The sequence below is a fragment of the Passer domesticus genome, chromosome 2 (genome assembly GCF_036417665.1).
Source record: "Passer domesticus isolate bPasDom1 chromosome 2, bPasDom1.hap1, whole genome shotgun sequence".
Taxonomy (NCBI): domain Eukaryota; kingdom Metazoa; phylum Chordata; class Aves; order Passeriformes; family Passeridae; genus Passer; species Passer domesticus.
This window is the reverse complement of record NC_087475.1, coordinates 31,819,943-31,847,865: the sequence shown is the minus strand read 5'-3', so window position 1 is coordinate 31,847,865 and position 27,923 is coordinate 31,819,943. Positions and strand designations below refer to the sequence as shown.

Here is a 27,923-nt window from a genome sequence, read left to right as displayed (position 1 = left end):
ACGCACCGTGCTGGAATCCTGACAAGCCCACGCGTTTCCACACAGCACGCAACTACATTAGAGGTGATTTTATATTTACACAGCTTCTTCAACACAATTAGGGCTCAGTGATGAGTCCTGCTAAGATACTTGTAAAAATACTGTTGGAACATTGGTTTCCTGAATTTCATGTAACTGGATGCAGGGGAAAAAAAGGAGCACTTTCTAATGCATTTAAAGAGTTTGTCCATTAAAAAAGGATCAATGCAAAGCAAGTCTCCTTTATGCTTCCCCTAGATCAAGAGGCAGCTGTGTACATCTTAAGTTGATTGTGTTCTCAAAGTGATCCTGTACGTTAGGACAGAACTGTATATCACCTATTAGAAATCTAGAAAGGGCTCAAACAAACTTTCTGATGGACTTTATTAATAGAGAAATTATTCCACAGCACCTAGATCTTCTTTGAAAGGATACAGTAGTCAACATTAGAATTAAAATAATTTTATTTCAATGTACATGAACAGAAATAAAATATAATTTTTTTAACTTAAAGAGATATATTGCTGGGCTGGCCCAATCACAAGTGTTGTCTACTACAAGGCAGCAAGACTGGCTAGACCCACTTCACTGCTATTTGGACCAACTGGGTTCAAAGTACCACCTCAAAAGGGTCCCTCAGCACAAAGCAAACAATTTTTCTGAAAATGAAAAGAAAACTCATCAATGGTTCACCTAGCCAGGAATTTTACGTTGTGTCCAAGGAAGATCTCTCAAAAATTCTGTCCATCACTGAAGAACAGTACACAGTATGCGGCACTATATCTAAACTTAACGATCAAGGTTTCTCCCAAATACTTTTCTCTATTCTACTCTCTTGTACAAAGCATCTGCTATAAAATCCACACATTCACAACCACAGAATGATACAAACCCGTGAACAAGGCTGTTTTCAATAGCTTCAATTGCTATGTGCTATTGCCTGCTGTATCAGCTCTGACATGCAGCATTCATAGATGGTAAAAGGGCATTTCTCTTGGCCATCTATTTCAGAATTCACAGAAGTTATGACTGTTTTTACAACTTACAGTGCAATGCAGTTAATTTATTCAATGGCATGATATGGCACCATAAGAAAAGCAATTATTTGTTAAAATGCACAATTTCTTTACTAATAATTTTGTGGTGCTTTACTGATAAGGTAAGTAATAATAAATATAAAAAGACAATTGGAAAAGGAACTTATAAAGAACAATCTTTTTTAGAAGTGTATGTTACCTCCTTTAATAATGAAAAACAGAAAAAAAAAACCCTTTTCAGATTCAATGAAAAAAATAGGAAGTAGCTCCTCACACAGCACAGTTAAACTGTGACCTCCTTGCCACATGATGAGGATGTCTGGGTACCATGAGGATTTAAAGAGATTTTTCTTCTATTGTTTTAAGCAGCAAATGCTCTCAGATACCATGTTCCCCAAGCCACAGATTGCTTAAAGTAGACTGTGGGGAAGCACTGCCATCTGGTCACCCTGTTTTCATTCTTCCTTGTGCATATCCTTTTAGCCACTGAGACCGAATCCTGGGCCAGAGGGACCTTTGGTCTGACTTCATACAGCTGTTTCTAAGTTACTTCAAAACATTTCATAAACTTATACTTAAGACAAAGGGCTCAAGTTCATCATTTGCCATGTCATTTAGTTAGAAGGACTAAGATTTTCAAATTACAAATGACTTCCAAAAGAGAAAAAAAAATCCTTAAGCTTTTTTCCTGCTGTGACTCGGTTGTATAAAACTGTATAGAAAAATGAGAATTATGTGCAGATGTAATGAAAAGCAGTAAGCTTTATAAAAAACATTCTTAGAAATGTACCACGCATAAACAAAAGATGATTTACAAATATATTTAGCGGCTCTTCTAGTCATCATCAGAATCTGAATCATATAGCTTTCCTCTGATGGTCTTCTTGTCCAGCTTTGTAAAGCTTGTTCCGTATTTCTTTTGACTTTGAAAAGGTGGCTCCATCAAGTTTCCACTACAGAAAAAGGGTAAGACAAGTTGATTAAAGCCTTATTCATACAGACAGTATCATCTCTAATGACCCGTTTCTCCAGAAAAACACATTCTAAGAGAACACAATGCCTACTTGCTACAGCCACCCTAAGCAGCACTGCGGTGTTGCTAGCATAGCGCATCCGGGTCAAAATGGCCTGGAGAGCTGGAGTTAAGACAGGAGTGTGAAAGTAAACAGCACCTGTAAGTGGAGCCCTAAACTGAAAAGGCTTTTCCTGCAAACTGATCATGCTAAAGACAACAATCTGTCACATCAAACTGTAACTAGGGAATTACAGAGAGACTTTTCAAAACAGGTGAGAAACTACCCACACAAAAGAAACTTATAAAAGGAACTTATAAAGAACAATCTTTTTTAGAAGTGTTGCTAACAGGGACTCTGGAGTCAGAACTGGGGTTTGCCAGAAGCCACCTTGTACTGTCTCTGCTATCTCTTCCCCGCAGGACTGCACATCTTCTACAGGACCGTGGGGGAATTTGCACCTCAGAGTGCCCCCATGATCCTGCAGGGGCTCTCTCACCACCATGTGCATCCATGGGAATTAGTTTAGGCAGCTTTAGGAACAGCAGGTTTCCACATAAAGCTGGAGCACCTGCGTCTCTTCCGGCAGGGTTGTGCAAGGAAGGGAATTCCCTGTGGCTGCTCAGAAAAGGGTGTGCCCTGCTTTTGCTCACATGACCTGTGAGGGGTTTGCATCCAAGTGGCAGTGAGTGAGTGAGCAATTACAACAGTTACAACCTTCTGGTGTTAGCTATAAATGGCTGTTTAGAAATTTGTAGTTCTTTATAAAATGTTAATACTATTTTACTGGTATTAATCCTAAATATACAGTTCACCGATTACAATTTAATGTTATGTTAACACACCATTTGAATCCTGATTTTGGGCAAATCATCTGACCTGAACAGTTTTTCCCCTAAATAAAGTATACCCTTTTACCATCTGCTATCCCATAGGCTGAAGGAAAAGAACTATTTCTAAGCTCTGAGGAGGCCTATGCCCTTTTCAGGTACTCCAGAGTGGGAGGTTATTTTCAGAGCAGTGAGGAAATGTGGCTTGCATTGCAAACCCAGGGTCTGCCAAAAAGAATGAAGAACAAAATTCCCCCACTCCACGAGGAGCTAAGAACAACTACACAGTACTAGTAGAGCCAAGTAGAAGCAAAACTATGCCATAAGCCAATGTATGAATGTTTAGCAAATTCAGTGGTGCTTGATACAACTCCAGTGAAGGATTTTTCCCATGAAAGGCTGTTGCTGTCTAGACTATGCATCCAAGCTGTCTCTGCATATTTGCTTTTTACTGAACTGGGAAATACCAGTTGTTTTAAAATTGTAAGTTTCAGTCATTTCACTCAAAGTTCAACAGCTAATAAGACAAATTGAGTAGTAGTCTTTTTGGCTTTAAGATACAATACTTCTTGACAAAATTTTACCTCATTAGACATTTAAATAAATTCAGGTAATGAAATTTAAAATTTAAAGTGCACTAAAGACATTCAAAACAAAAGAGCAAAATCAACCTAAAAAGAAAAATCACATTTGAACCACATTGGAAAGAAAAGCAGAATTTTGGTAAATAATTCTCCTGCAAAGTCAGGCTATTGTGGTGACAGGTATGTTCTACTGCCTTTTGTTCTGTAGTCTTTAACAAGGTACTTACAATGATTATATTGTACTGTTACACAGTTTATTTACACTTATTATAATGATTTTCCATTTTCAGTACAGTTTGTTGAAGAAAAAAGAATATTCATGTATGTAATACTGACTTAGATGCAGTTAAGGATGACTTGCTGAGTTTTCTCTGAAGTGGATGAAAAATGCTCAGACTTTACTGCATTGTAACTGTGACATGAAGCATCTATAGATGCTATAGGATTACATGAGATGCACAACACTGAAGCCATATCAGAGCATCACTGCTACTCCATACACCTCATGACAAGAACTGGGTTTATTTTTATTGCTCTACAAAAAGAACAACTCAACACTCATTACAAAGACTCAATACTTCGCCAAAGAGATTATCTTCTTTCCCTTGATGAAGCACACAGATTAAGTAACTAGATTAAACTCTTACATGTCTTTTTTAGCATACAACATATTAAAGTTACAGCCTTTCAGATTCTCCTGTCTGCAAGCTCATTCTCTCTGTACTTAATCTGAAATTAAAGAATCACAAAATACTTAATTACCTGTAATTAATTACATCTGCGCAGCCTAATCTCCATTCCAAGGTTTCTGTAGTGAAGTCATCAGTGTTACCGAGGTCAGTAAAGCCCACGACGTAGTCTTGTGTTTTTCCATCTTTTATTAGTGCTAGAGTGGGAATTACTTTGATGCGCAGTCTCTCGCACAAGAAAGGAGATTTTTCAGCATTTAATTTCAAGAATTTTGTCTCAATGTGCTTTTTTGCCAATACAGTCAAATGTTTGTCCATTATTTGGCACCTGTGGAAAAATTAACCCAAAATATATAAAGTGTTAGAATGAATAAGCTGACAAATATGTATTTGAGAGGAAGTTTAAAAGGACCGTAAAGAGCTAGATCTATCATGTTAATACTTAGACATTACCTCTGTAATAGAGAATTTAGTTTCAAGAGAAACTATGTTTCAGAGGTAGTTGGATTTAATGACTAATAGTGGAGCAGCTGTATAATTATACCACCCCTTTCTCTAATTTATTCCTAATTACCTTCCATAGACCTGGAAGCCTTGCTCTCATTTCTGGAAGCCTGCACTTACTGATGACATTTCTTTCTATTCTTCCAGCTCTAGCTCACTACCTGTCAGCTGGAAAAATTTCATTATGTAAGATTTCTTCAGAGAAGTACTCTCAACGTGTTACAGTGCTCTGGATTTTTGCAGTCACTACCTTCACAGCTGAGATGCAGTAACTCAGTGTAAGCAAAAAACAAGTGATTTGGACAGACTGCTTTGCACAGTAGTGCAACAGGCAAAAATACTTTGCTTCTCTGTTGCCACGGAGCATATAACTACTGTTTCTTAGCCACGGGACAGTGATGTGAACTGCCCAAAATACTTGTCAGATCACAGAGATTTGTGGACTCATCACCTGCAATCTCCAGCTTTCTGTATTGTCTTCCATAAGTGGTTTGTCTTAGCTGCATGAAACTCTGTGATGTGACTGTCCTTAAACTCAAGAGCAGAGCTGAACAGATCAAAAAATGCTGGACTGGGCAAAGATGAAAGCAATTTGATATGGCGGTTGGTAAACCCAACACACAAGCTTCAACCTGTCTGTCAGCATGACACACTTTACAAAGCACTTTCTTGGAAATTCCTTGTCCTGTCTCAGCCTACAGATTTTGCAGATTCAGGAAACAAGAACCCAAACCTGTCCTAAGCTACTTCATTTGCAGTGATAGCCTTTCACCCTCTTGAATGAAAGCTAGCCAAACACAACTGCTTTAAACACTTAGGAAATGTAGGACACGGATATCTCACCACAAAATCCAGCCTTGACCTTTTCAATTTCTCACATGGAGGCTGTTTCAGTTTATATTCTACAAGCCAGGGAGAACATAACACCTTTGGGGGGGAAAAAAACCCCAAAGAACCAAAACCAGGACAACTGGCTCCTCCTTCAATAAACTACTCTAATTTGAGACTGCATTTTAACAGAACACATTGAGAGAGACACAGTGAGGAACAGCCTACAACCCAGAACTTCTGAAATTCTTCCAAGGAAGTGGGACATCTTAGTTTGGGTTCCTATTCTGAGTCACCACATATTCTCAGAACTAGGTGTCTCACACTCTAAAAAAAGTGACAGAATCACAAAGGCACAGGCACAAAGGGAAAGCAGCTGCAACTGACCCTTTCAAAGTAAAAGGTTAAATTCTCAAGATGCCTATACAAGATTCTGTTGGGTTTTTTTTTTTTCTGTTTTTTTTTTTTCCTGTTTGCCAGAACCACCCAGATTATCTCTATCTGGACTAACCAAAGCATCCTTTTGAAACACTGCTCTTGTACGGTCTACATTTACAGACCTAACTGCCTCAAACTAAATCAATAATGAAACACAACAGTCTCTCAAATATTGTCAAAGAAGTTATACATCTATGTTCTAATCAACAATGTAGCAGAATATTAATTGTTGTCCAATCATGTTCAGATTAACTGTAGTGGAAAAATACATTAAAAAAAATCAAATGTCTTGAAAAGTGACTGAGATTTATAATGAAGCAATGTGAATACTTCTAAAAATGTCTGTTCATGAGTGGGATTTGAAAGAAAAAAAAACACATCAGTTTTTGTAGACATCTTTAAACAAAAGTTTCTTCAGCACAGCTTAGTTACTATACCTGAACGTTGTATCTCTATAGAAATGGCAAACCACATTTTTACTTTCTTTGACTTCTTGGAAAAAGTCTCTCTCACTTGGGATTTCTCTGTATTCTCCATGTCCTTTTGAAAGCCACTCCTTGAAAAACATAAAAGCAAATAATTAGTATGGAGGTTGTTAGTCTCTCTGTTGTGCAAACTCTGCAGCTTTTAGAAAATGGAAGAGGAGGCCTGCAGTGAAAACCCATTTCATACAGTAGTGGAGAAACAAATTACTTCCTTCCCTTTAGTTTTATTTTAAAAATACACAGGTAAGATCACCTTACTTATTTGGAATACAAATCTTCTACAGAGCTACATCAAATTCTAAAATGCAGCCTCTCAGTAAGACAAAAGTAGTTCAAAGAATACAAAAAAACTCCTGGCATTTGAAAATTCTTATGTACACTCAAAGAACTCATCTAAACTAAACCAAGTAATTAAATGAATTAAATAAATTTCTTTTAATTTTTTACTCCATGGAAAAAATCAGTGAGAGAAAAAGCCTCCTAACTCATCTGCAATAGATGTTTACGTGTCAAATACACACTGAAGGGATCTTAATATGAACCAGGCTCACAGAAAATCATTTTAGAAAACACATGTGCACCACCGTCATAACATCAGTGGTAGAGGTAACTTCAAAAACTGATTAAGTGTGCAAACAGTTTCCAAACAGCTGATCTTCCACATTTTCAACAAACGCACTTAAAAGAAAAAACCCACCACCTCTACATTACTAAAAGATAATTGCAGTGTATTTAAACAAGTACAGACTAGTCTAAATGACTAGAAGTAGTGCAGTATGACAAAATTTGAAAAAAAACCTTGAATTTCCAATGGGGGAAAAAATTCAGATAAATCACTGTTCTTAATCTTGCAGTTTTGTGTTTGGAGGGTGAAAGAAAATAAAGGTTTCCAAGCACACCAAAGATATCCTGTAAGCTAAATTAGGATAGAACAAAGACTCTCCTGAACAGAGTATACATTAAAAATTCATGGAAGTATGAGCATATGAAGAAGTCATCATGATGCAAATCATGAACTCACTTATCCCTCAACCATGATTATGCATTAATTCCCCTCTCCACAGATTTATTCTGGAAGAGTGTGACAGCACACTCCTTTTCCTGAGCAGTATCCTATTTCACATTTACATTTGAAAGTGTGTGAGAACAGTGACTAAAGACCAAATGACATGAAAAAGTTTTTGCATGAGACCTATCACATGTTCACATGTTCACATCCAAGGACATCTAAGTGTTATGACTTCTGAAAAAGGAAGACACGAGAATCAAATATAAACTGAACTTCTGGAGACAAGTGAACAGTGTGCCACTTTCTCTACTTCTGTGTTTACAGAACCAAAGCTGCTGGTGCTGCCTGTCCTTCAGCATCCCAGCCATGCCATGACATTTCACTGCATTCCTATTTCAAAGTCTGCATCAGCTTTTAAGGACTCCATCACAGCCAGGCATCTCCTTTCAGCCAAGCCACTTCTCCCCCACCACAATAAATTTTTTTGTTTAGGTTAGCTCAGATGGAATAAGCTGAGAAACCTACAGCTTCCTTACTTATAATTCAGGTCTCACACCATATGTTACCAAAATTATGGTGTAAACTATTGCTCAAAAAGAGCTCTGAGGGATCATAAAGACCTCATTTGACATGAGGTGTCAGGTCCCAAGGGAATATTTCCTTCCTGTAAGAGGAAATGAGCAGTCATACAAAGACAACATTTCTTTGGCTCAGGAGGAGTGTGACAAATGATTCCAGCCTAGGAACAAGGAGAAATCCTGTTTCACCCTTCTACAAAACATTTTAACAGGAGGGCACATATCACATGCTGTAAGTAAAAATCCAGAAGCTTCAGAAGGAAGACACTTCAGAAGGAGCCCAAAGCCTTATGGTTAGGTTGCCTACAGGACTTATGTTTCCAGATAGCAATGTTCAGCAATCTCTGTATGAGACTCTTATCCTATCCTTATTGTAACAACCACAGAGGTACTTCTCTACTCCTGTTAAAAAACACAAAGCATGCACACGTGGACAGACACTAACTTTCCTGGATAATTTAAAACTAATAAACACAGAAGGGAGAGAAAGAGGGGAAAATGCACAAACCAACAAAACAACCCCAAAACACTCAGTTCACACATACAATTCCCAAAAAGTCTGTTACACTCTACACATCAAGAGTCTGTACTACAGAAATTACTTGTTTCTGCTGCTGGCTCTTTTTTAGGGCCTCAAGCCTCCTCTGTTTAAGGCGTTCCAATTCATCTTCATCCATCTGGTCCAGCTTCTGTATTTCAGCATCCAGATGTTCTTCCACAACCTTGGTTGTCTGAAGTATTTCATTCTCCAGAACCTTTTGAAGGATATCAACAGGGGTATCAGCAGCCATCTTTAGCTGGAAAGTGGTCTCTTCAGAGCTGTGGAAACAGTGATACAAGGAATTAACATTAACACAAACAATTAAAACTTTGATCTCTCTTTGCTTGCAGTTCACACCATAGAGAAACAAAGTTCTCTGCTATTTGAAGACAGAAGTAGTTAGCATACAGTTATTTTCTTTACTGCAACCCACTTTGGAGAATGCCATCTGTGTTCATCATGAAAGTAAAGACACAAATCAAGTCCTATTGTTTCAGCCCCAAAGGCAGCTATTGAAAGCGCACAGGAACCTAAAACTGCTTGTTTATATAAAGAAGAAAAATGCATCCATTCCAAAAGGACACTCATCCTGAGCCAGATGTACCTACTTTAACAAATATTCCGAAACAAGAAGATTCAGCTGGAAAGCTCCAAGCTGCTGGGAGGAGGTATAAGATGCCTCAGAACAAGTCTAAGCAACGCTCAATATGTAAGTTTGTGCCAGTAGTTTAAATACAATTACTTTAAGCCCCTCAGGCACACTAACATATATAAATCAGAATTAACACTCCTCTCCTCAGCTACAAGAAAGACAAGGTGCTCAACAGCAAATGCTCTAGGCCAATACACTGCTTTAATTAGTTCCAGAAAATTGTTATTGCAAGCAGCAACCTATGGCAGCCAGCAAGAGGATTTAAAAGCCACTACCTAATTGCTGTGTGAAGAAACACAGCCAAAATAATTTTCTGTAAAGTTGTCCCTGCCCAAACACATCAAAAGACACAGAACCAGAATGCATGAAGAGTTGTGACAACAGAACCGACTGCTCTCCCCAATAAACTTACACTACAGCAAATTATCAGCGCAGTGACTGACGGCTCTGAAACAGCGACAGTGCACAGTCACCCTGACTCTCACCCTGCTGACCACGGATCTGAGGTGCTGAATTTGCGTTCCAGGGCACTCCTGGCTGTATTTCAAAGCAGGCGAACTGCCAGCGCCGCTGGCTCTGCGAACACCTCGCACACACACACAGGCAAGAGAAACACTTTAAGCAACGACGGAAAAGCAGATGCGGGCAGCGGCCACCGAGTCACTGCCAGGCCGCTGTGCCCCGCTCTGCCGGCCCTTCCCGAGCGCTAACCCCACAGCCTGCTCGCCCCCGCCTCTCCTATGCTCCCACAGGGAACATGACCCTGCCGGCGGAGCTCGGAGGCCAGCAGGTCTGCCGGCGGCGGAGCGCCCCGCTCTGCTGCTCCAGGCGATGGGGCAGCCCCGCCAGTCCCCACTGCAACCCCAGGTGCCCAGCGGCATCCCGGCTCCCCACTCGCGGAACCCCGCCTGCCAAGAGGCTTTTCCTGCGCAGCCCGGGCGCCGCCGGCGGGGTCGCGGTTCGGGCCCTGGGCCGGGCAGCGGCGCCGGGGTCCGGGGCGAGCGGGGCGGCACACGGCGGGGGCACTGCGCAGGCGCCGCGCGCCTCCCCCCGCGGGATCGCTACACACAGACCGTCCACGCACCCGGCTCGGGAGGGCTCCCCAGGGGCGCCGCGGCGTCCGCCCTGCCCCGGGCTCGGTGCTGCTGGCGGCGCCCGCCCTGCCCGGGCTCGGTGCTGCCCGCGGCCGCAACCGCGCCCCGGACCCGGACCCGGACCCGGCTCCCGCCGCTCACCCGCCGCTGCCCCGCGCGCCGGCCGCGCCCCTCCGCCGCTATCGCGAGAGGCAGCGCGGGGCGCACCGCGCGCGCGCGGAACTACCCCCCCCCCCCCCCCGACGCGCTGATTGGCCGGGAGAGCGGGCGCGCGCCCCTGCGGGAGGCCGCGCGCGCACCCGCGGAACTACTCCCGACGCGCTGACTGGCCGCGGGCCCGCGCCCCGCTGCCGCGCGTGCGCCCCGTGCCGGGTACGTGCGTGCGTGCGTGCGTATGTATGCGCGTGCGCGCGCACGCCGCTCCCGCGGGCGGGAGCCGCGGACACGGGGCCTGCCCGCGGTGGCCGCCCCGCCTCCGCCAGCGCCCGCCCGCTGGGACGCCGCGGATCCCGCTCCAGCCGTGCCTGCGAGGGGCAGGGCTTGGCCGCGAGGGGCGGGGCGGGGCACGCCCCCTGCTTCCAAGGCGGGCTCCCGCCGCGTAGGCGGCGCTGGCGGCTGCAGAGGGGTCGGGCAGCGCCCGCCGCCGCTCTTTGGGGCATTCCTGCTCGGGTTGGGTGAGCCGAGGCCGGCCCCGGTGGGGGTGTGCGGTGGGGAGCGGCGGGGCCGTGAGGTAAGTCGGGCTGCGGGAGCCCCAGAAGCGGCCGTGCCGAGCCGCCGCGGGCTCGCCGGCTCTTTGCTTCTTCCAGTAAGCGCGCTGGAAGAGCCGCTCATATAATTAATGGGATAATAAAGCGTGGGGTTTTTTAGAAAAGCAAGCAGCAATAACAAAAAAACCACCAACCCCCCCGCAAAAAAAAACCAAACATACCCAAAAAACCAAACCCCAACACACGTGTTCTGCTTTCTCCTTTCTCGGCAATCTGGCTCCCCGGTACCGAAGCGTGCTGACGGGGAAGGCGCGGTGGGAAGATAAACTCCTTATCTGCAGTGGGCTGGGAGAGACTGATAAGGGGCTACAGCTGTATAGAGGCAAAGGGCAGCAAGAAGTCGGCATGCTGGGAGCGAGGTGATATGGAGGTGGTGATGCTGAGGCTGGAAGGTGTAGTGACCAGCGAGCCTTGCTCCGTCGACCGAAGGAGTTACTGTGGCAGCGTGATGACAACAACAGACCACGAGCAGCTCTCAAAGCCTGTTAAATAAATACATGAAATGATGTCTGTGCTGCTGTGAGCGTTGTTATTTCTGCTCCATCTTGCTGTGCTCCGGAGGAGAGTGGCCACAAGAAGGTGAGGTCGCACCTGAGAGCCCCCGTGCTTGCTGCCTCGCTGTCTGTCCGAATGTTGGCCGCCTCCTCCTGCCCGCAGCAGCACCTGCTCCCTGGGCTCCTGGGAGGGAGAGCTTTTACACTGAGAAAATCTGGCAGCGGGCAGGGAATTGCCGTGCTTTAAATGCCTCCCCCTCCTGGAGCTCCATTAGGTCACTGCCATAGACTCAGTGCTGCCTCCCAGGCCCCCGGGTGGGGAAGAGGGCCCGTCACCTCGGGGGAGATGGTGCACTGGTCACGCTTCGCCTACAAGGTAGGCGGGGAGGCGCTGCGGGTGACGAGCAGAGCCCCGGAAGGGCTGCGGGGGTGTCCCGGGCATGTCCCGCACCAAAATGACTTCATGGTCACTGTACTGCTGCCCCGCTCCGTAAAAACTTCCCCCGTAGCCTCTTCATTCCCCCACTTTGGCTTAGCTACCCCATTTGCCTCCGGGTAAAACTTTGCAAACGTGTTTATTTTGACTACCAGGCAGGTTTCATGGCCAAACGGGCCACAATCCTGCCAGGACATCCTGGGGCCCCTGGAAAGGCTGGAGGGAAACTACAGACTGGGGGCGTCATTTAGACATTTCCCGGGGCTGCCTGCGGAGGGAAGCTACAAGACTCAGGACGTCCCTTGTACGTTTCCCGGGGCTGCCCAAACCGAGCCGGGCAAAGCCGGTTCCGTGAGGCCGCTCGGGCCCCTTCCCCCTCCGGCCGGCAGGGGGCGCTCGCGCGCGGAGGCCCGCGGGGCGGGGCCGGGGCCGGGGGCGGGGCGGGCGCGTGCGCGGCGCGCGGCGGTGCCATATGCGCGGGGCGGCGCGCGGGGCGGCGCGCGGTCAGCGCTGAGGGGTCGCGCGCGCCGGTGCCGCCGCCATGGGCAAGAAGCAGAAGAACCGGAGCGAGGAGAGGTGAGGGATGCAGGGAACCCCCTCCCATTCCCTCGTCTCGCCGCAGGGACCCCCGCGCCGGGCCGCCCGCGGCGGCGTGACACGGCCCACACGGCGCTGAGTCAGGCGCCGGGCCCGGCCGGGGCTCGCGGCCTCGTCGCAGGCGGGGCGCGCCAGGCCCGGCTCGGCCTGGCCGTGCGGGTGTTTGGCCGTGAAGGGGCAGGCAGCTCGATTTCCAGCTGAAAAATAGCTGCTTAGTGCAATTGAAGTGATTCAAATGTGGGTTTCTGAATTATTTTTTATCTCTTAGTGGGCCTTAGTGCTATAGATCGTGCTGTGACACTGATATCTACATGTTTCGTGCGCTTGCCTAATAAATGCAAATGTTGGATATTTTAGTGGTTGGGCGATAAGAGAGTCTCCTCTGTTGCTATATTCATATCGTCGTAGACAATGCCCCATCTGCGAACTTTTTTGTGTGGAAGGGTTTCCTGTAAAGGCAGCTGTATTAACCATATGGAATGCTGACCGAATGACACTAGCAGGAGAGAATGTATTTTTACTTGTCACTATAAAGTAATAATACAAAGAAACAACCAATTCAAAGAGTGTTTTTGGTTTTTAATAGTACAGGTGAAATGAAAACTGATGTCTTGAAACGTGTATGGACTAGAAACTACAACATTTTTTCCTTGAGCCATTAAGTGTTTCTCCTCTGGAAGTTCTCCCCATGACAGCTATGTCACAAAATACTATTTCATTTCTAAGAACTTATTGCTTAAGTATGTATTGATGCTTACTTAAAACTATTAATCTGTATCAGGTTAAGGTATGAACTGTTTCAGTTTCACTGGTCCTTTCTGGGCAAGGAGTGTTTTCTCAGTGAGGTATTTTCCTGGTCTGTCTGTTTTTCCTGATGCCTTTTGCCATGCCATGTGTGCTGCTTTTTAATGTCACTATCAACTTTTTTCATGGGCTGTGTTTCACAGGAATAGCTTGGGAGCAGCTCTGGTGAGGAGGTGAGTTGAGTGTGACTTGAGAAAGAAGAGTGAAGGGTTGGACATCAGTGCTCTGAAGGAGAGAAGACCTAGTGCCTGTCTTTGTACACAGTGTGGTAGATGCTAAATGCATGGACAAGCCTTCAGTGCTGAAACTCTGCTTCTTGGGGCTCTTTTGGGGTAGTGGCTGGTGTGCAGGGAACACTTTGAGAGTCCTGGATACTTTGTTCCCTCTGTGTATCTTTGCACATATTTCTCTTTAAATTACTGAACCCGGGCCTCTGGTGTGCTACTCACAAAATGTTGTCTGTGTCTAAAAATGGAAGCTTACCTTAAAGGAAAGGTCAAGAATTTCTTGTTAGAATAGTTGAAATTTTGAGAGCCTAATTATTATTACATCAGATCTTAATGCTGAAAAAAAAAAAAAAAGAATAATAGTGCAGTTACAGTAGTTGTGCTCCCTGTTGCCAAGTCCTAAGGTCAGTGGTTTCATCCTGGTGTGAGCTGATACTGAGAGCTGTCAGCATCAGGTGTCCTTCACCGGGTGCGTGAGATTGCTCATGGCTGTGGTTTCATCTTCCTCGCTCTGGGATCCACTTGAGATCGTTTTTGTGTGCTTGGTAATGTGACTGTGCTCTTCACTGATTCTTCCATGGAGCTCTGTGGTTGGCTGCCTCCACTGGTTAGCTCCACAGTGCATCCAAATAAGAAAAGGCACTGTGTATTAAATACTATTTCTTTCTTGTTTATTGCCCCGAAAACCAATTTTGTTCAGGTCTGTGTTTCTTTTAGCCAGCGTCTCTCAAGTTGTGGGCATCCTGAGCCGAGTCTGTAGAAACCATCCCTGTTTATGCCATGTGCCTGTGCCCTGCTGTGTCCTGTCCCTTCCCTTCCCAAGGGCCCTGCTCCCGCACCAGGCCTGTATTCCTCTGCACTGCATTATTGTTGTGGACTTGGGATTATCTCCTTCTGTGCAGTGACTGTTTGCCACTGATTCTGTATGAACCCATGCTTGCAGCGTGCCCAGGTAAACAGAAGCAGAACCAAAGAGGCATAGGCACCTGGCTAACTAGAGAAACTGCTGTCACAGCTAAATCAAGAAGCAGTTGCAGGAGGTCAGGAGTTCAGCCAGAGTAAGCCTTGACAGGCTTTATTCCTGAGGTCTTGCCAATGTGGTACCGAGCTTAGTGCTTGCTCCTAGCAGTGACAGTGCTGTCACAGGGCTGCACAGTTGTATGGCAGGGAGAGGGATGATGTGGAAGAAGAATACAAGCAGGCATGTGTTTGAGAAAGGAGGAACAGGATGGGTACAGTGGCTGTATTTTGTAGCAGGGGCTTTGAGGGAGGGAAGTGAGGATGACGTGGAAGGCTAGTCATGTTTTGGAACAGGTGTTACCTGCAGAGGTAACTTTCATTTTCTGGTAGTCTTGGTTCTAGGTGACATCCTTGTGAATGTCATGTTCCCTGAGAGAGAGGATGCACTGCATGTTTGCATCTGTGGCTTGAATTTGGAGTTCCAAAATCCCCCATCAGTCTCCCCTCCATTTCCAGTAAAGTGAGAGAGGAATGGCACTGTGTAATCAAAGGTTTCCAGTTGGATTTGCTTGCTCCATCTTCAGTTCTGTGCCATATAGTGCTGTCCTATTTATTCCCTCCTCTTCCCTTCTTTTTTCCCCAACAGTTATGTTACAGGTACAATCCCTACAATCCCTTATATCCTTTTTGGCTGTAGCTCCCAAAGCATGTGCCAGCTCACGGGCACAACTTGTAGTGCAGAGGAAGCATGTGGGAAGGTGCAGGTGGTTATGTTTATGCTGTGTATATTTGTTTGAGAATTGGTGTGGTGACAGAAAGGAGGTTTTCTGCATGACACACTGAGACAAATTATGTAAGGCACAAGTAATCTTTACTCTGCTTTTCTCTCCTCAGCCCCATAGCTTTGACTTCTGTAGTGGAATTTCCTCCTCCCGACTGATGTGTGTGGGGAAATGAGGATGAATTTTGTCCCTGTGTACATATACCATGTTTGTATCATAAGACCCTGAGTGAGGTGTTAGCTGTGATGAGCAGGAAAAGAATGAAAATGCAAGACTGTAGCCTGTTATGAAAACACTACAAATCTATACCAGCACCTCTGTTATGCTCTTCTGGAACTCTGTTAGTGGCTCCTGCTGCTGTGCATCTGCCAGTGAAGAACATATTTATCTAGAATGGTCCAATACATGGTGACTTTGTGGTGTGTTAGGTACTTCAAAAAGGAGGAGAGTGTCTTGGGTAAAAATAGCTCCTAAGCCTGAGTAGGGAAGTTGCTTTAATTGTTTCTTCTTCAAAATGTTTGTGTTTGTGGTGATCACTCATTTTCAAATGAAATTTCTTGGCAAATATTTTAATAAAAATATGAGAGATCTGAGTTTTCAAGCTTTTCTAATTGAAGAGCAAGTTCTTTGATGTATAGTCTAGCTCCTTTTGGGAGGAGTGTTATGCTTTGGTTCTTTGATATGCTTGTAATGGCAGAAGGTATGTCAAGGTTCTATCCTACTATCTTTGGAATTTAGTTAGGAATTTTTTTTAATGTTTGTGAAGAAAGGCTGTTGTAAACTACAGAACTCTGCTTTGAATCTGAGCCTCAAATTGCTGCTGTAGACTTGCTAGTGAGTGTGCTATGTACTCTGTTACAGCTTATTGCTTGCCTAGAATATGGATCTTTCCCTTTGAAGGTGTTAGCTTTTCATGTGTTTGTCCTCTTCTTCCAGCTTTGTCACCTTCTTTTTCTCTTAATAGGTTTTCTTAGCTTCCAGTAGGTAGTATTTAGCTGTGTTTATTCTTCTGCCCTTTAATAATGTGACCTGTTGCCTTGGCATTCCACTCTGATCATTCATGCTTATTGCTTTGGAAATTACAGGTGCTGGCTGTGATTCTGCAGCCAAGAGTGAACACAGCTGCTAAAATAAGACTTACTGACATCTTACTGATGCTGTGTATTGCTTTTTATCTGGTGTTGTCTACTAGTCAGTCTCTTTCATTCCTTCTCTATTAGTGTGTTAAGTGAAATCTTCTCAATGTTGTGTAGGAAAGTTCTGTGAAGGTTAGAACAGAGTTTGGAAACATTCTGTACACCAGAGTGTCATTGTAAGTTATCTGCTTCCCAAAAATATTTCCACAAGGAAAGGTTTCTGCAGCTCCATCAAGGACAATAGCTGATAAACCCTTGAAATCCCTGTTTTTCCAAGCTCATCTGGAAGATGGAAGATTTTGTACTGAAAGATGGAGTAAAATAACGCAAAATAAATTCACCATTACAGAAATTTGTTGTGCTGTTCTATGCATATGTATATTTCAGTTCCCCCCAAACTTACAGTTTTTCATATGTACAAGAAAGCTATATACACTTGTTGGATTTTATTTTACAGCAAAGCATCATTGTAAAAAGTCTATAAAGATCATGTAATATTTACAGTAAGGGCAGCATAAACCAAAAAAACACTGCACTACACTAGGGAGGTTGTAAGAAGAAACTTTTCTTGTGGAAATCTTTATTCTTTTCGTTATCTTCATGGTGGCATCTAAATCTCATGTGTGACTACTGTTCATGAAAAGTATGACAACAGTATAATGCAAGCCTTTGGAATTGCAGAACCTGTTGTTTCAGTTCTCCGAAGACTTCTGAAAGCCTGAAATATGCTTCTTTAAATGCATGCTGTAAGAAGAAGTATTGGCTTTAATTACAGTTCATGTAGGTGGGCGTCATCTGCTCTTCAGGATTATGGCCAATGTAAAGTGTAGTTCTGAAGTTGTTTTAAATGGTGCTTTTGTGATGTGTTTTGATTTTATACAAGATATGTAGGATATGGAAGTGAAACACTGAACTTGATAGTAGTTTCTGTTGTCTTTGCACTTTTCTTAAACAAAAGAAAGCCCAAAAAAACTTGTTTAGGGAAGACTGAATACTAGTTTTTTACTTAATGTTTCATATTCCATGCTTTTAGTCATCTTAGACTCTTGAGATGAAAACACATAAATGGAACCATGAAGAGAAGCTTTTTATCTTGGAGTCTTGCTATATCTTTGTTTAAATGGGAATTTTAGGTTGTAGGGTTATGGTTTGTGTTTTTTGTTTTTTTTTTTTCCTTTGGTGATTTTTTTTCTTCCTTTTTTGGTTGATTGCTCATTTGGTTTGGTGTTTTTTCTTTTTTTTTAAATCTAGGTTATACAAAGGAGACATTATTTTTCTAGAATCTGTTTGGGTTAAAGGTGTAATTCTCTCAGAAGGTTGTGCTTAGCTGATAGTTATGCCACTCTTTTTCCCCAGCCAAACTTGAAAGAGAAGGCATGACTCTTGAATATTAATAATGGAATCATTGTCTGGGGAGCTTGAATGAAAAGCAATTGCCCTTTTAGTCAGATTTTACTTCCTTGCTCTCTCATGTAATCAGGCAGCTTCACCAGGTTCCCTCATCTATGAAAAATCAGCAAGGTGTAGTTCCGAGTAAAACTCATTTCAGCTGAGCTGCTGGACATTTGGAGCCCTGTGCTGTTACTCTGGCTGTCCCCAGCTGTACCTGCTTCCATTGCAGTGCTCAGTGCTTATGGGCCCGCAGTGCAAACCAGGTCTGTGTTTTCATCTGCTGCCCAAAAAGGGTTTTCTGCATGGACTTGTGGCCACAGGCTTGCCTGAGCTGATAGGAGGGGAAAATGTGGCTGGGAACGGGCAAGGAAGTCAATTCTTCCCTCCCCTACAGTTTGAGGAAAAGGCAAGAGGAAGGTGCCCTATTTCTGGGGCTGAGATTTTATTTTTATTCTTTATGCAGCAGTGGTGGGTTGCATAGCTGGCACTCACGTGGGCACCCCTTCATTTTCTGGGCTGAGAAAGGAGCACAGTTCTTTCTTTCCTGAATTTCAAACTGTCTTAGTCATGTGTAAGTTAAATGTTTTCAGTGGAGGAAAAAACAAAACCAAAAAAAGAAGCTTGTGGTGTTGATGTACTTTGATAGGCCAAAATGAGAAAAAGGCTAGGGCTTTGTTTTCATGTTTTGAATAGCCTTGCTGAGCCAGCAGATGCCTGCATTTCTCATTTCATAACCCACTTAAAGAACAAGTTGGTGATGTGGGGTTTTGAACAATTAAAGGATTACTTCCAAAATGGCTCATGTTTTGGCACTGTTTAAGGCAGTTGCTCTAGAAGAACTTGAACTAGCATTCTGTCTTTCAAACAATCTTAATACTACAGGTGAAAACACCTACAAGTATGTCATTCAGCATTGGTAACTTGCTGGTTTTGGATAATCTTTTATTTAGAAATGCATTTTAGTACTGGGTTTACGACTCACATATGTGGAGGATGGATAAGGTGCTCTAGGGAAACAATGATAAAGATCTGTCTAGAGGTATTCGTTTTACTTGGTCTAAAACTACTGCAAAACCAAACACAGGGAAAGAGGTGGTTCAGCTTCTCTTCAGTCTTTTTGAAGGTCAAGGACTTTTTTTTCTTAAGCAAAGAAAATTACTTAATGACCGTGACGTTCTTTTGAAGGTGGTTAGAAGAGCTGGTGTAATGTAACTGATGAAATATCTCCAAGGTTGCCTCAGCAAAAATGAGTCGTCTGATTATGCAGGAATGTGGGCAGTGAGCTCAACAGTGATGCAACTTTCCTGCTGTGTCAACTTGCTGACTCTTCTGCCCCTTGCACATGAAAGTTTAGTTTCTTTGTTTCAGTCTGTTTTTAATTGTACAGTGTTTTCTTGTGTTTCAACTTCACCTTAAAAAAGACGGCTGAAAACCAATCCTAAGATTTTTAGCATGATTGAGTTAGCCTGTTCACTGTAAGATGAAGGCAAACATAAGTAATCATATTTGTGTTGCTCAGTGCAGTGGATCAAAAAGTGCTTGTAATATTTTAGTCTGTGTGTACACTTTAGTTTTGGTTTCAGCAGGACAGTGTTATCCTGTCAACTTTGATTGCAGAACTAGAAGTTGTATTTCCAGTAGTTTAGGATTTGTCTCATTTTAAGGTGAATTCTTCAATTTATTTTCTGCAGTTTCATTTACCTAATTTCAACAGAGTCCAATTGATATGAATAAAGGCAACTCAACTCCTTTGTATAATCTGTTGCTCCGCTTTTTCCATCCTTGAATAGATTAGTAGCTTTTCTTTGCCCTTTATCTCTCTGCTGCCTAGTCAGGATGCCATCTCTGTCACGTGCAGCTGCATGGTGCCTGTTTATAAGGAAGTTTTTCCTCTGTTTGGGGATATGTGTTGTAGGTACTGTAATAAGTGTACTGCAAGTCCTAATTGTGTGTGGCTTTAAAAAAGCAAAGGAGGAAAACATGCATGTTTGCTGCTGGTCTTGCTAATGTCATGAGCTTGTCTGTTATTAGAGTCTGTGAAGTGCTCTTGGTCAGGCTTTCCTTCACTAGAACCAGCAGGGAAAGCTGGAGGAGCTTGTTTGGCAAGGAAAGGCAATTACTCCTTTTAGCTGCAAAAGTTCACTGAGCAAAGAAAAATGATAAAAGCTTATTGACTCTTATTTCAATAGCTGTAGTACTGTCTTCCTGCATTTGGCTTTGTTTTCCTGGGCAATGCTGAGGAAGTCTTTCAAATTTCCATGCCTACATTTGTTTGTTAGAGAGATTCTATTGTGGACAATATCTGTCCTTAGTATGACAGGTTCACACTATGAAATCCCTTAATGATGAATATATTAACTATGTCAGTACTTGAAGTAAGTTTTTAACCTTCCATGGAAGAGAGAAGTGATAAATAGTTGAAGTGTACTTGTAACTGTTCTGATGTACTTTATTAGGGAGCATTGATACTTTTTCTTATTTGAGAGTTGTGGGTTTAAGTCTTGATTTGGAGCATGACAGCTTCTGTTCCGGTGAGTGGTGCACTGATGGTCACCTGTAATATTGTTCACTGAAAGAAATGGTGGAACTTCAGAACTTAAAAATAAATCTTGCTAATTGTGAACGTGTTAGAAACTGTCAGCTTCACTTTGTGGGGCGGGTTTTAACCAAAATGGGAAAGCATGCCTGTAAAAGGCTAGAGTAAACCCTAGAATGCAAAAACTAGGATTAACATTAATTTCAGTATCTGTAAATCAGAGTTTGAGTTAAGGTCAACTCTGGTATCCAGATGGCTTCCCCAGGGAATTTCTAGGTTCTGGTTGTTGCAGGCTATTGCATCAGAAAAAGAACTTCATCCAAAACTGTGCTTGTTTCTCAAGTTTGAAAAAAAACCACATCCCCTCAAATACAATAAACCAAACACCTTAAGGTGTTTTTAGTATTTTTTGGCAGATGTGATATATTAGCTGAGGGCTTGGTTGGTTTGTTTTTAAAGTGTTCCTAGTGTTTAATACTGTTTCCTTGCTGTAACAGCAAGAGAAACACAGCAGAGTTTTTTGGGTTTTTTTCTACAGACTGTGCGTCTATCAGTCACAAGATTTTTTTTTTCCCTTTTCTGACTCAATAGCTTGCAACTGTGTGGGATCTTATAAATAGCAGAGCTCCTGGATGTCTTTGGACATCTGACTGAGCAGCGGTAGGTGACAGCTCTTTTATTTCCTAGCTCTTTTAATCTTTCCACTGAAAGAAATTTAATACTTTCTCTTATAGGCAGGATTTGGAATTGTAGCTTTATTTGTTGTTGAACGTTTTTGTTTAACATGAGCAACTCAGGCTGTGTTTTGGGTATCAGTTTGTTACTGGTCTGATCTGATGCTTTGTTTGTGTAAGTGAGGTTACTGAACTTCTTTTGTTGCCTATGTCCATCTTAAAAATCTCCAAGACTTGGGATGGTCTGGGGATATTTGATCCTGGCTCTGTACAGAATGTTGTTTTAGCACAGCTTTTAACTTGTGACCCAGTGAATATTCAGGAATCTATCCTTACGTGACTTCTCCCATGTAATACAGGTGTTCATTAGTCTGTGCAGACAACGCGTACTGAAACCCTTTTGGGAAACAGTAGAGTTCTTAGTGTAACTTCTAGGGCATTAAGGTAAATATTTTTTCAGTATAAAGTATGTAAATGTTTCTAGGTGCTATTTTAAAGATTTACATTACTGTACTGTTGCTTAAATGGCAAAAGGCAGTGAAATTTTGTAGGGAAAATGACTAGCACTTTTTTTGATTAATGATTTTAATTAATTCTAAAGAAAATATATTTTGCTTGATATATGAAATATAGTGATCTCTGTGTACATGTTATTGATTACTGCACTCTCCTTTAATTAACGTGACTTGTCTTTTCCCACTGCAGAGTTTTCCCCTATCTTAGGCAAAGACCTCTGTGGACAAATGTCTGCAGCCATTTTTTTGAAACCTGCCTGTTTAGGTTTGAGTTAATTATTTAACTTAATTCCTGCTGTAACTTAATGCATTGAGACACTGTTTTAGCAGTATGGAAACTCTTTTTATATCTGGTAGCAAAAACAGAGGCTGAAATCAAAGTATGTGCATAACAGAGGTGGCTTAGGCTTCACCTGTGAAACAAAGACAAAGGAAAATCAGGGAAGTAACTCCATCTCTGCAGTGCAGTAGTACTTTGTTTTCCAGATCTCCTTGAGCCTCTTGTTTTGGGGGAAGTGTGAGGGTTTTTTCAAGTGCCAAAGCATTATGGCTTGACTGGTCTGAGGTAGTGAGGCTGAGAAATCTGTTTATAAAGTCTTCATGCAAAAGCAGTTTGAGGTCAAAATTGAAAACCTCATGAGCATTCCAGTCCTTTCAGGTTCCTTTATCAAGCCCTCTTAGGGTTGGACCCTAGTAAAGGCTGAATGGAGACCTTTTGGAGATCTTGGAGAAGGAGGCTCCTGAAAGAATGTTTGGGTTTCTGAAATGTGTGTTGGGGGACTGGTTAAAAACCTTTACAAGAAAAAGTTCCATGGTGTATGTAACAATGCCCTTAGGAAATGTGATACGTGTTCTGTGTCTGGGTGCAGTGGGGTCCTTATAAAAAGGAATAAAAATCTCCCAGGAGTGAAGGGGAGCATGTTCTTAATTTTCTTTTCAGCTTTCTTATGAAATCCTAGTGGAATATTATTAGAGTTTTAAAAGCTAAGGAAATTCAAGATCAGTATGGGAATAAACTTATAGTAATGGAAACCAATGTTTGAATTCCTTGGGTTTCCAATGATATTTTTACTTGTTAGTTCTTATGAATTATAACTGTATGTATAATTGCATGCAGCCTTAATTTTACTTCTTACTTCACTGAGGCTCAAATACTTGAGGCTTGCTCTGTCACTTCTTAGTAAATGAAAGTGTACAGGATTTTTTGTTGGTTTGTTTGTTTGCTTGGTTCTTTTTTTTTTGGTCAGAAACCATTGACCATTTTTTCAGAAACTGAACAGTGAAAGACAAGTTTGGAAAGGCTTTTGTATTAATGCTGCTATTGTGACAGCTGGGCAATCTTTATTATTATTATTATTCCTCCTAAACTGTTCTTGCTGGTGGATGTTAAATCTTAATGTCTGTCAAATAGCTTTTTCAGTGTTTGAGTTTTTTTTCCCCCTAAAGAACTTTTCTTCTTCAAAGTTCGGTTGAAGTGAGTTGATTTAACAGCAAATAAAACCTTACCCTCTTAAAGCCTATACCTTGGAAACATGAGATACCACTGACATCTTTGCTTGTAGCAAAAAACCCATGTGCTTTATGGTTGGACATAACTTTCTGCTGAACTGCATTGTGCAAAGTCAGCCTTGGTAATATCCATGTAAACTATGAGCTGTTTAAAGGCCTGGTGCTTTGGTAGCTGAACAACCACATGGCTTAGATCCTGTAGTAAGGGGAGCAGTACAGCCTTGGAAGAAGTAGTAGTAGAGCTTTGTGTGTTTTGGTGTTTTCAATCTACTTCAAGCTTGGATATGACTCAGTCTCCTCTGTTAACTTCTAGAGGAAAAGAAGGTAAGCAAGTGTGCTTAATAAACTTGATATTCAACAATTAATGCAAAAACATGTTCGAGGGCCTATGTGTAGGCCTGAATATAATGTAGTTAGCCTGACATCAGGGCTTTAATTCTAGATATGGAAGTGAGTGGAATTTTTATTTCAGCTGTTACCCCCGATATACAGCCAGTTAAACTGCTTATAAAAACGGCACTTTAATTGCTGAAACATCAAATCATCTTAGAGTGAGAATGGCCAAAAGGTGTATTTTCTCTTGAGGGAGGTGAGGTTTACTTTAGAGATCTTCATTGACTATTTGAGAGATACATTTCTTTTGGCAAATGTATTACAAATCAGCACATGAGGAAGTGTTACTAGGTGTATTTTAGATGCATTTTTTCTTATCTTGACTAAAAGTACCTCTGGCAATACAGGTGCTGTACTGTGAGGTACTTTGTTGTGCTGCTTTTTATTTGGTTTGTCCAGTCTACCCAGCAGAGAAGATCTTAAAAAAAGAAATAATGAATCTTGGCCTTTAAAGAAATGACGTACTTTGTTGCTTAATTGTGCTGTAGTCATATATAGACAGTTTTTGGTGACTTGCATATTCCCAATATATTGGATAAAATGTTTGTTAATGTCAGCATTCACTGGCAGAAGAACCCAGCCCTTTCCTTTTTGCAAAGAGAATTGCAACTTAGACTTACTGCATTTTAGAATCTGTAGCTGAATAATTAAATACTTTGTTTTCTTTATTTAGATTCAACTTCTGGATTTCTAAATTGGCACAACTGATGCTCTGGTAGTTTAGAATTTGCTGATATCTTGAAAGTCCTGAATCTGGAAGAAATTTATTTCCTTTATTTTCTGGATATAGTTTTGGGTATTTGGTGAGTCAGCCTTTGGCTGATTTGTCTTGAGTGGGTGCTAATAAATGAGACCGTGAAATTGTAACTTTCACTTTTTTGCTGAATAAAAATACAGCAGTTTTGTTTGTTTGCTAAAGGGTGTTTGAAGAAGCAGATAAATATCTCTTAGTAGGATCCCCTGGTTGTGAATTTGTGCTTCATTTTTACACTTTGATTGTGGTGGCTGCTTTTTTATCAATGACACCTGTGAATTCAAGGGCCGAACAACTTATCTTTTATCAAACAGTCTAGTTACATTCTTCCAAGAAGCTACATCAAATTGCACAACTAAACTTTTAAATCTGGGGTTGCAAGAACTAAATGTGTTTTATTGTTCCATCTCCCTTCAAGCAGACCAAACATGTGAAGGTTTTTTTCTTCCCTTCCTACTGAGTGGAGTAAGGTAACAGGGCATAATCGTTTGTTAAACATGGAGCATTTTTTCCTGCATTGAAGATGTTTTGTGACTGATTTTGCATTTCAAAACTTTTTTTTTTATTCAAATGGCTTCTACTTATGTGAACTTAATGTTTGAACTAGTACTTTCCTTCTTCATTTTAGTGCAAAAGATGATATTGATATTGATGCCCTTGCTGCTGAGATAGAAGGTGCAGGAGCTGCAAAGGATCAAGAGCCTCAAAAATCCAAAGGCAAAAAGAAAAAAGAGAAGAAGAAACAAGATTTTGAGTAAGCTAGGGGTTTTTTCCACCTGCCTGATCATATTCCATTGTCCAAAAACTCAGTTATTTAAGTGCCCTAACTTCTTTCTTATTTTAGTGAAGATGATATCCTGAAGGAGCTGGAGGAACTGTCAATAGAGGCGCAAGGAGGGAAAGTTGACAGGGAACAACCTTCTACAGGAAAGGTGAACACTGAGAGGGAAGTGGGCTTTTTAATAGGAAATAATTAAAATATGAGACACTTCTGTCCCAGAGAACTTCTAGTGTTGTAGTGTAGTGGAAATCCAGCTAGCATGTTCTTCTAATTATATTTGATCATATTTTCATAGTAAAAATTCAATCACGAAAAAACCATATATTCATGCTGATAATTATTCAAAGCCAATCAGAATAAATCTTGCTTCTGGGCTGAAGTATGGTACACTCAGCAGGAGTAGGTATTGCTTTCAAACTTTGTGTTCAATAAGAGAGGTTTTTCTTGATGTATCTCAATGCTTAGCTCATGATGGCAAGTAATTTTTCATGGCTGACTATTGAATTGTTTAATTACCAGGTTGAAAATGACAATGAAGAAAGCATATCAAAGCAAGATAAGAAAAGAAAAGGAAAGAATAAAAAAGCCAATCTGGAAAATGACTATGACAGTGAGGAAGTGGAAGATAAGGATAAAAAATCTAAAAAAACTCAAAAAGCAAAACAAGACATACTTTCTGGCAGTGATGATGATGATCATGAGACACAGCTTAAGAAAAGCAAAGGGAAAACTCAGAAGTCAAATAAAAAACGCGATTTGTCAGAAGAAGATGAAAGTAACATTAAGAAAAGCAAAGAACGTGGGGGAGGAGTGTCTGCAGGCGAGAGTGGTGATGAATCAGATGAGGTTTCCCAGTCTAGAAAAGGACAGAAGAAAAACCAAAAGCCAAAGTCTGCTCCTGCTGCAGAGAGTGGGGATGATGAAGAAGAGCCTTCATTCAAAGTAAAAACAGTGGCTCAGAAGAAGGCAGAAAAAAAAGAACGTGAAAGAAAAAAACGTGAAGAAGAAAAAGCCAAATTGAGGAAGCAGAAAGAGAAGGAAGAATTGGAAGGTGGTAAAGAACCAGCAAAGCCAAAGGAATCTCTAAAAAAATCTGAAGAGAAGGCTTCTTCTGAAGCAATCCCTGGCCCTGGGGAGAAGGGAGAGACTGCTGCAGGAACGGAAGGTTTGTAACATGGTTTCTTAAACTTTAATTTAAATACTGTAGGTTTTATAAGGCCAGAGAGGTGCCAGGCAGTGAGGATAGTGTGTTGGTTTATTTTGAATTGTGAGTACTAGAAATTTGGTACCTTGTCTGCCTCTGTGTTAGCTCACAGGTGGCTGTGTTTTCTGGGCTGCAGTTTATTCAGGTATACGAGAAAACAAGCTAAATAGTGAGTTCTCATTACAGTATATGATTACAGTTCTGTATTGAGAGTACTTTTTCACTTCCCTGTTATTCTGATATTTTAAGACTTCAGGCCATGACTTAAGAGAGTTTAATTGTTTTTATTATGAAGTGCTTGTATAGTAGCCAGTGAAAATATTCCTCATTTGATGTTATTTATCATATTTGAAAAATAAACTGTACTTAGAGTGTCTTTGAAATTTCTGGGGTCTTTGAAAACATGCCTCTTCTTTCTATAGCTGATGACAATGAGGGGGACAAAAAGAAAAAAGACAAGAAAAAAAAGAAAGGTGAGAAAGAAGAAAAAGAGAAAGAGAAGAAGAAGGGTCCCAGTAAAGCCACAGTTAAAGCCATGCAAGAGGCCTTGGCTAAAATGAAAGAGGAGGAAGAAAGGGCAAAAAGAGAGGAGGAAGAACGCATAAGACGACTGGAAGAACTTGAAGCAAAACGCAAAGAGGAGGTACTGTATATCTCACTCCAAGGATAAGTAAAGAAGAGAACAACTTTAATCTGTCTGCTTGCTGGTGCAGTTAGTGAATTAATCCTTAATATGTTTCTTGTAAATAGAATATACTTGGGCAGCTTTTATGTAAAGCATGCTTTAGAGTTTCTGCATGTTTATTTATCTTTTTCTAGGAACGATTAGAGCAAGAGAGGAAAGAAAGGAAGAAACAGAAGGAAAAAGAGAGGAAGGAGCGTTTGAAGAAAGAGGGAAAGCTTTTAACAAAAGCTCAGCGAGAAGCCAGAGCCAGAGCAGAGGCTACTCTTAAACTACTCCAAGCTCAGGGTAAGCAGTAGAGCTTAATAATAATTAAAACCAAACCGAACCAAAAAACGAAACTTTATATCCGTTATGGCTCTGTGTTTATTTTTTTCCCCTATCTGCAGCTAGGAGAGCAAGTAGTGAGTGATTCCATGTAAAGCTGCTCTGTTGTCAAGGGAGGCAGTGTGTGCCCTCCCTTCCCCTTTATTTAAGTAGATTTAAGTGCCTGTATTTTTATCTTAGTCTTTGAATGTCCAGCTTTTTAATACAGTCTACTTGCAGTTTAAAGATGTTACTTGTGGAACTTAGGAAAAAGCTCTTAAGGAAGTGCTGTAGTCTAAAGGCCAGGAAAAGCACATGGGCTGTGCTGAAGGTCTTGTAAGACAGGTGATCTGGGTCTTGTTGAATTAATTCACATGCTTAGTTAGGCAAGTGCACTGTTTTGCTTCAAAAACAATGGGAAAGTCCATGGAGAGACATGTTTTTCTCTGGGATTCGCCAGGAGTACGTAAGAGCTTTCCTGCTTTTCTGTGAAATATAATCTGTCTCCATTGGAATGAAGTAAAATTGTCCAATATGTTGTAAGTAAAGTGGCCTAAATTGTTCTTGGTGACTGGTTTGTGACTAAAAAAAGAAAGTAATTTGTGGGAGCTGAGTGTATTTGTCGAGCAGACTATGTGACACTTCACAGGCAGGTGGATGTATAAATGTAGGAA

General features: G+C 41.9%; 2 protein-coding genes and 1 long non-coding RNA gene across 3 annotated transcripts in view; 2 read left to right on the top strand and 1 right to left on the bottom strand.

The window, feature by feature from the left end:
• Window positions 1-464: 464 nt before the first annotated feature.
• Window positions 465-10,558, bottom strand: TXNDC9 (thioredoxin domain containing 9). Its single transcript, XM_064408094.1, has 5 exons — window positions 10,442-10,558; window positions 8,616-8,832; window positions 6,379-6,497; window positions 4,245-4,499; window positions 465-2,008 (listed from the first exon to the last, which is right to left on the bottom strand). Exons 2-5 carry the CDS (start codon window positions 8,802-8,804, stop codon window positions 1,891-1,893), a joined length of 681 nt encoding a protein of 226 aa, XP_064264164.1. The 5' UTR covers window positions 8,805-8,832; window positions 10,442-10,558; the 3' UTR covers window positions 465-1,890.
• Window positions 10,559-10,599: 41 nt separating this feature from the next.
• LOC135293670 (uncharacterized) lies at window positions 10,600-11,573 on the top strand. Its single transcript, XR_010355796.1, has 2 exons — window positions 10,600-11,030; window positions 11,301-11,573. It is a non-coding gene; the product is annotated as an uncharacterized LOC135293670 (long non-coding RNA).
• Window positions 11,574-12,436: 863 nt separating this feature from the next.
• EIF5B (eukaryotic translation initiation factor 5B) overlaps window positions 12,437-27,923 on the top strand; it is a 35,374-nt gene continuing 19,887 nt past the window's right edge. The window contains exons 1-6 of the mRNA XM_064408093.1: window positions 12,437-12,573; window positions 24,905-25,030; window positions 25,121-25,208; window positions 25,577-26,222; window positions 26,684-26,904; window positions 27,081-27,231. Coding sequence (XP_064264163.1) covers window positions 12,539-12,573; window positions 24,905-25,030; window positions 25,121-25,208; window positions 25,577-26,222; window positions 26,684-26,904; window positions 27,081-27,231 — 1,267 coding nt within the window. The 5' untranslated portion in view covers window positions 12,437-12,538. The remainder of the gene's footprint in view (window positions 12,574-24,904; window positions 25,031-25,120; window positions 25,209-25,576; window positions 26,223-26,683; window positions 26,905-27,080; window positions 27,232-27,923) is intronic.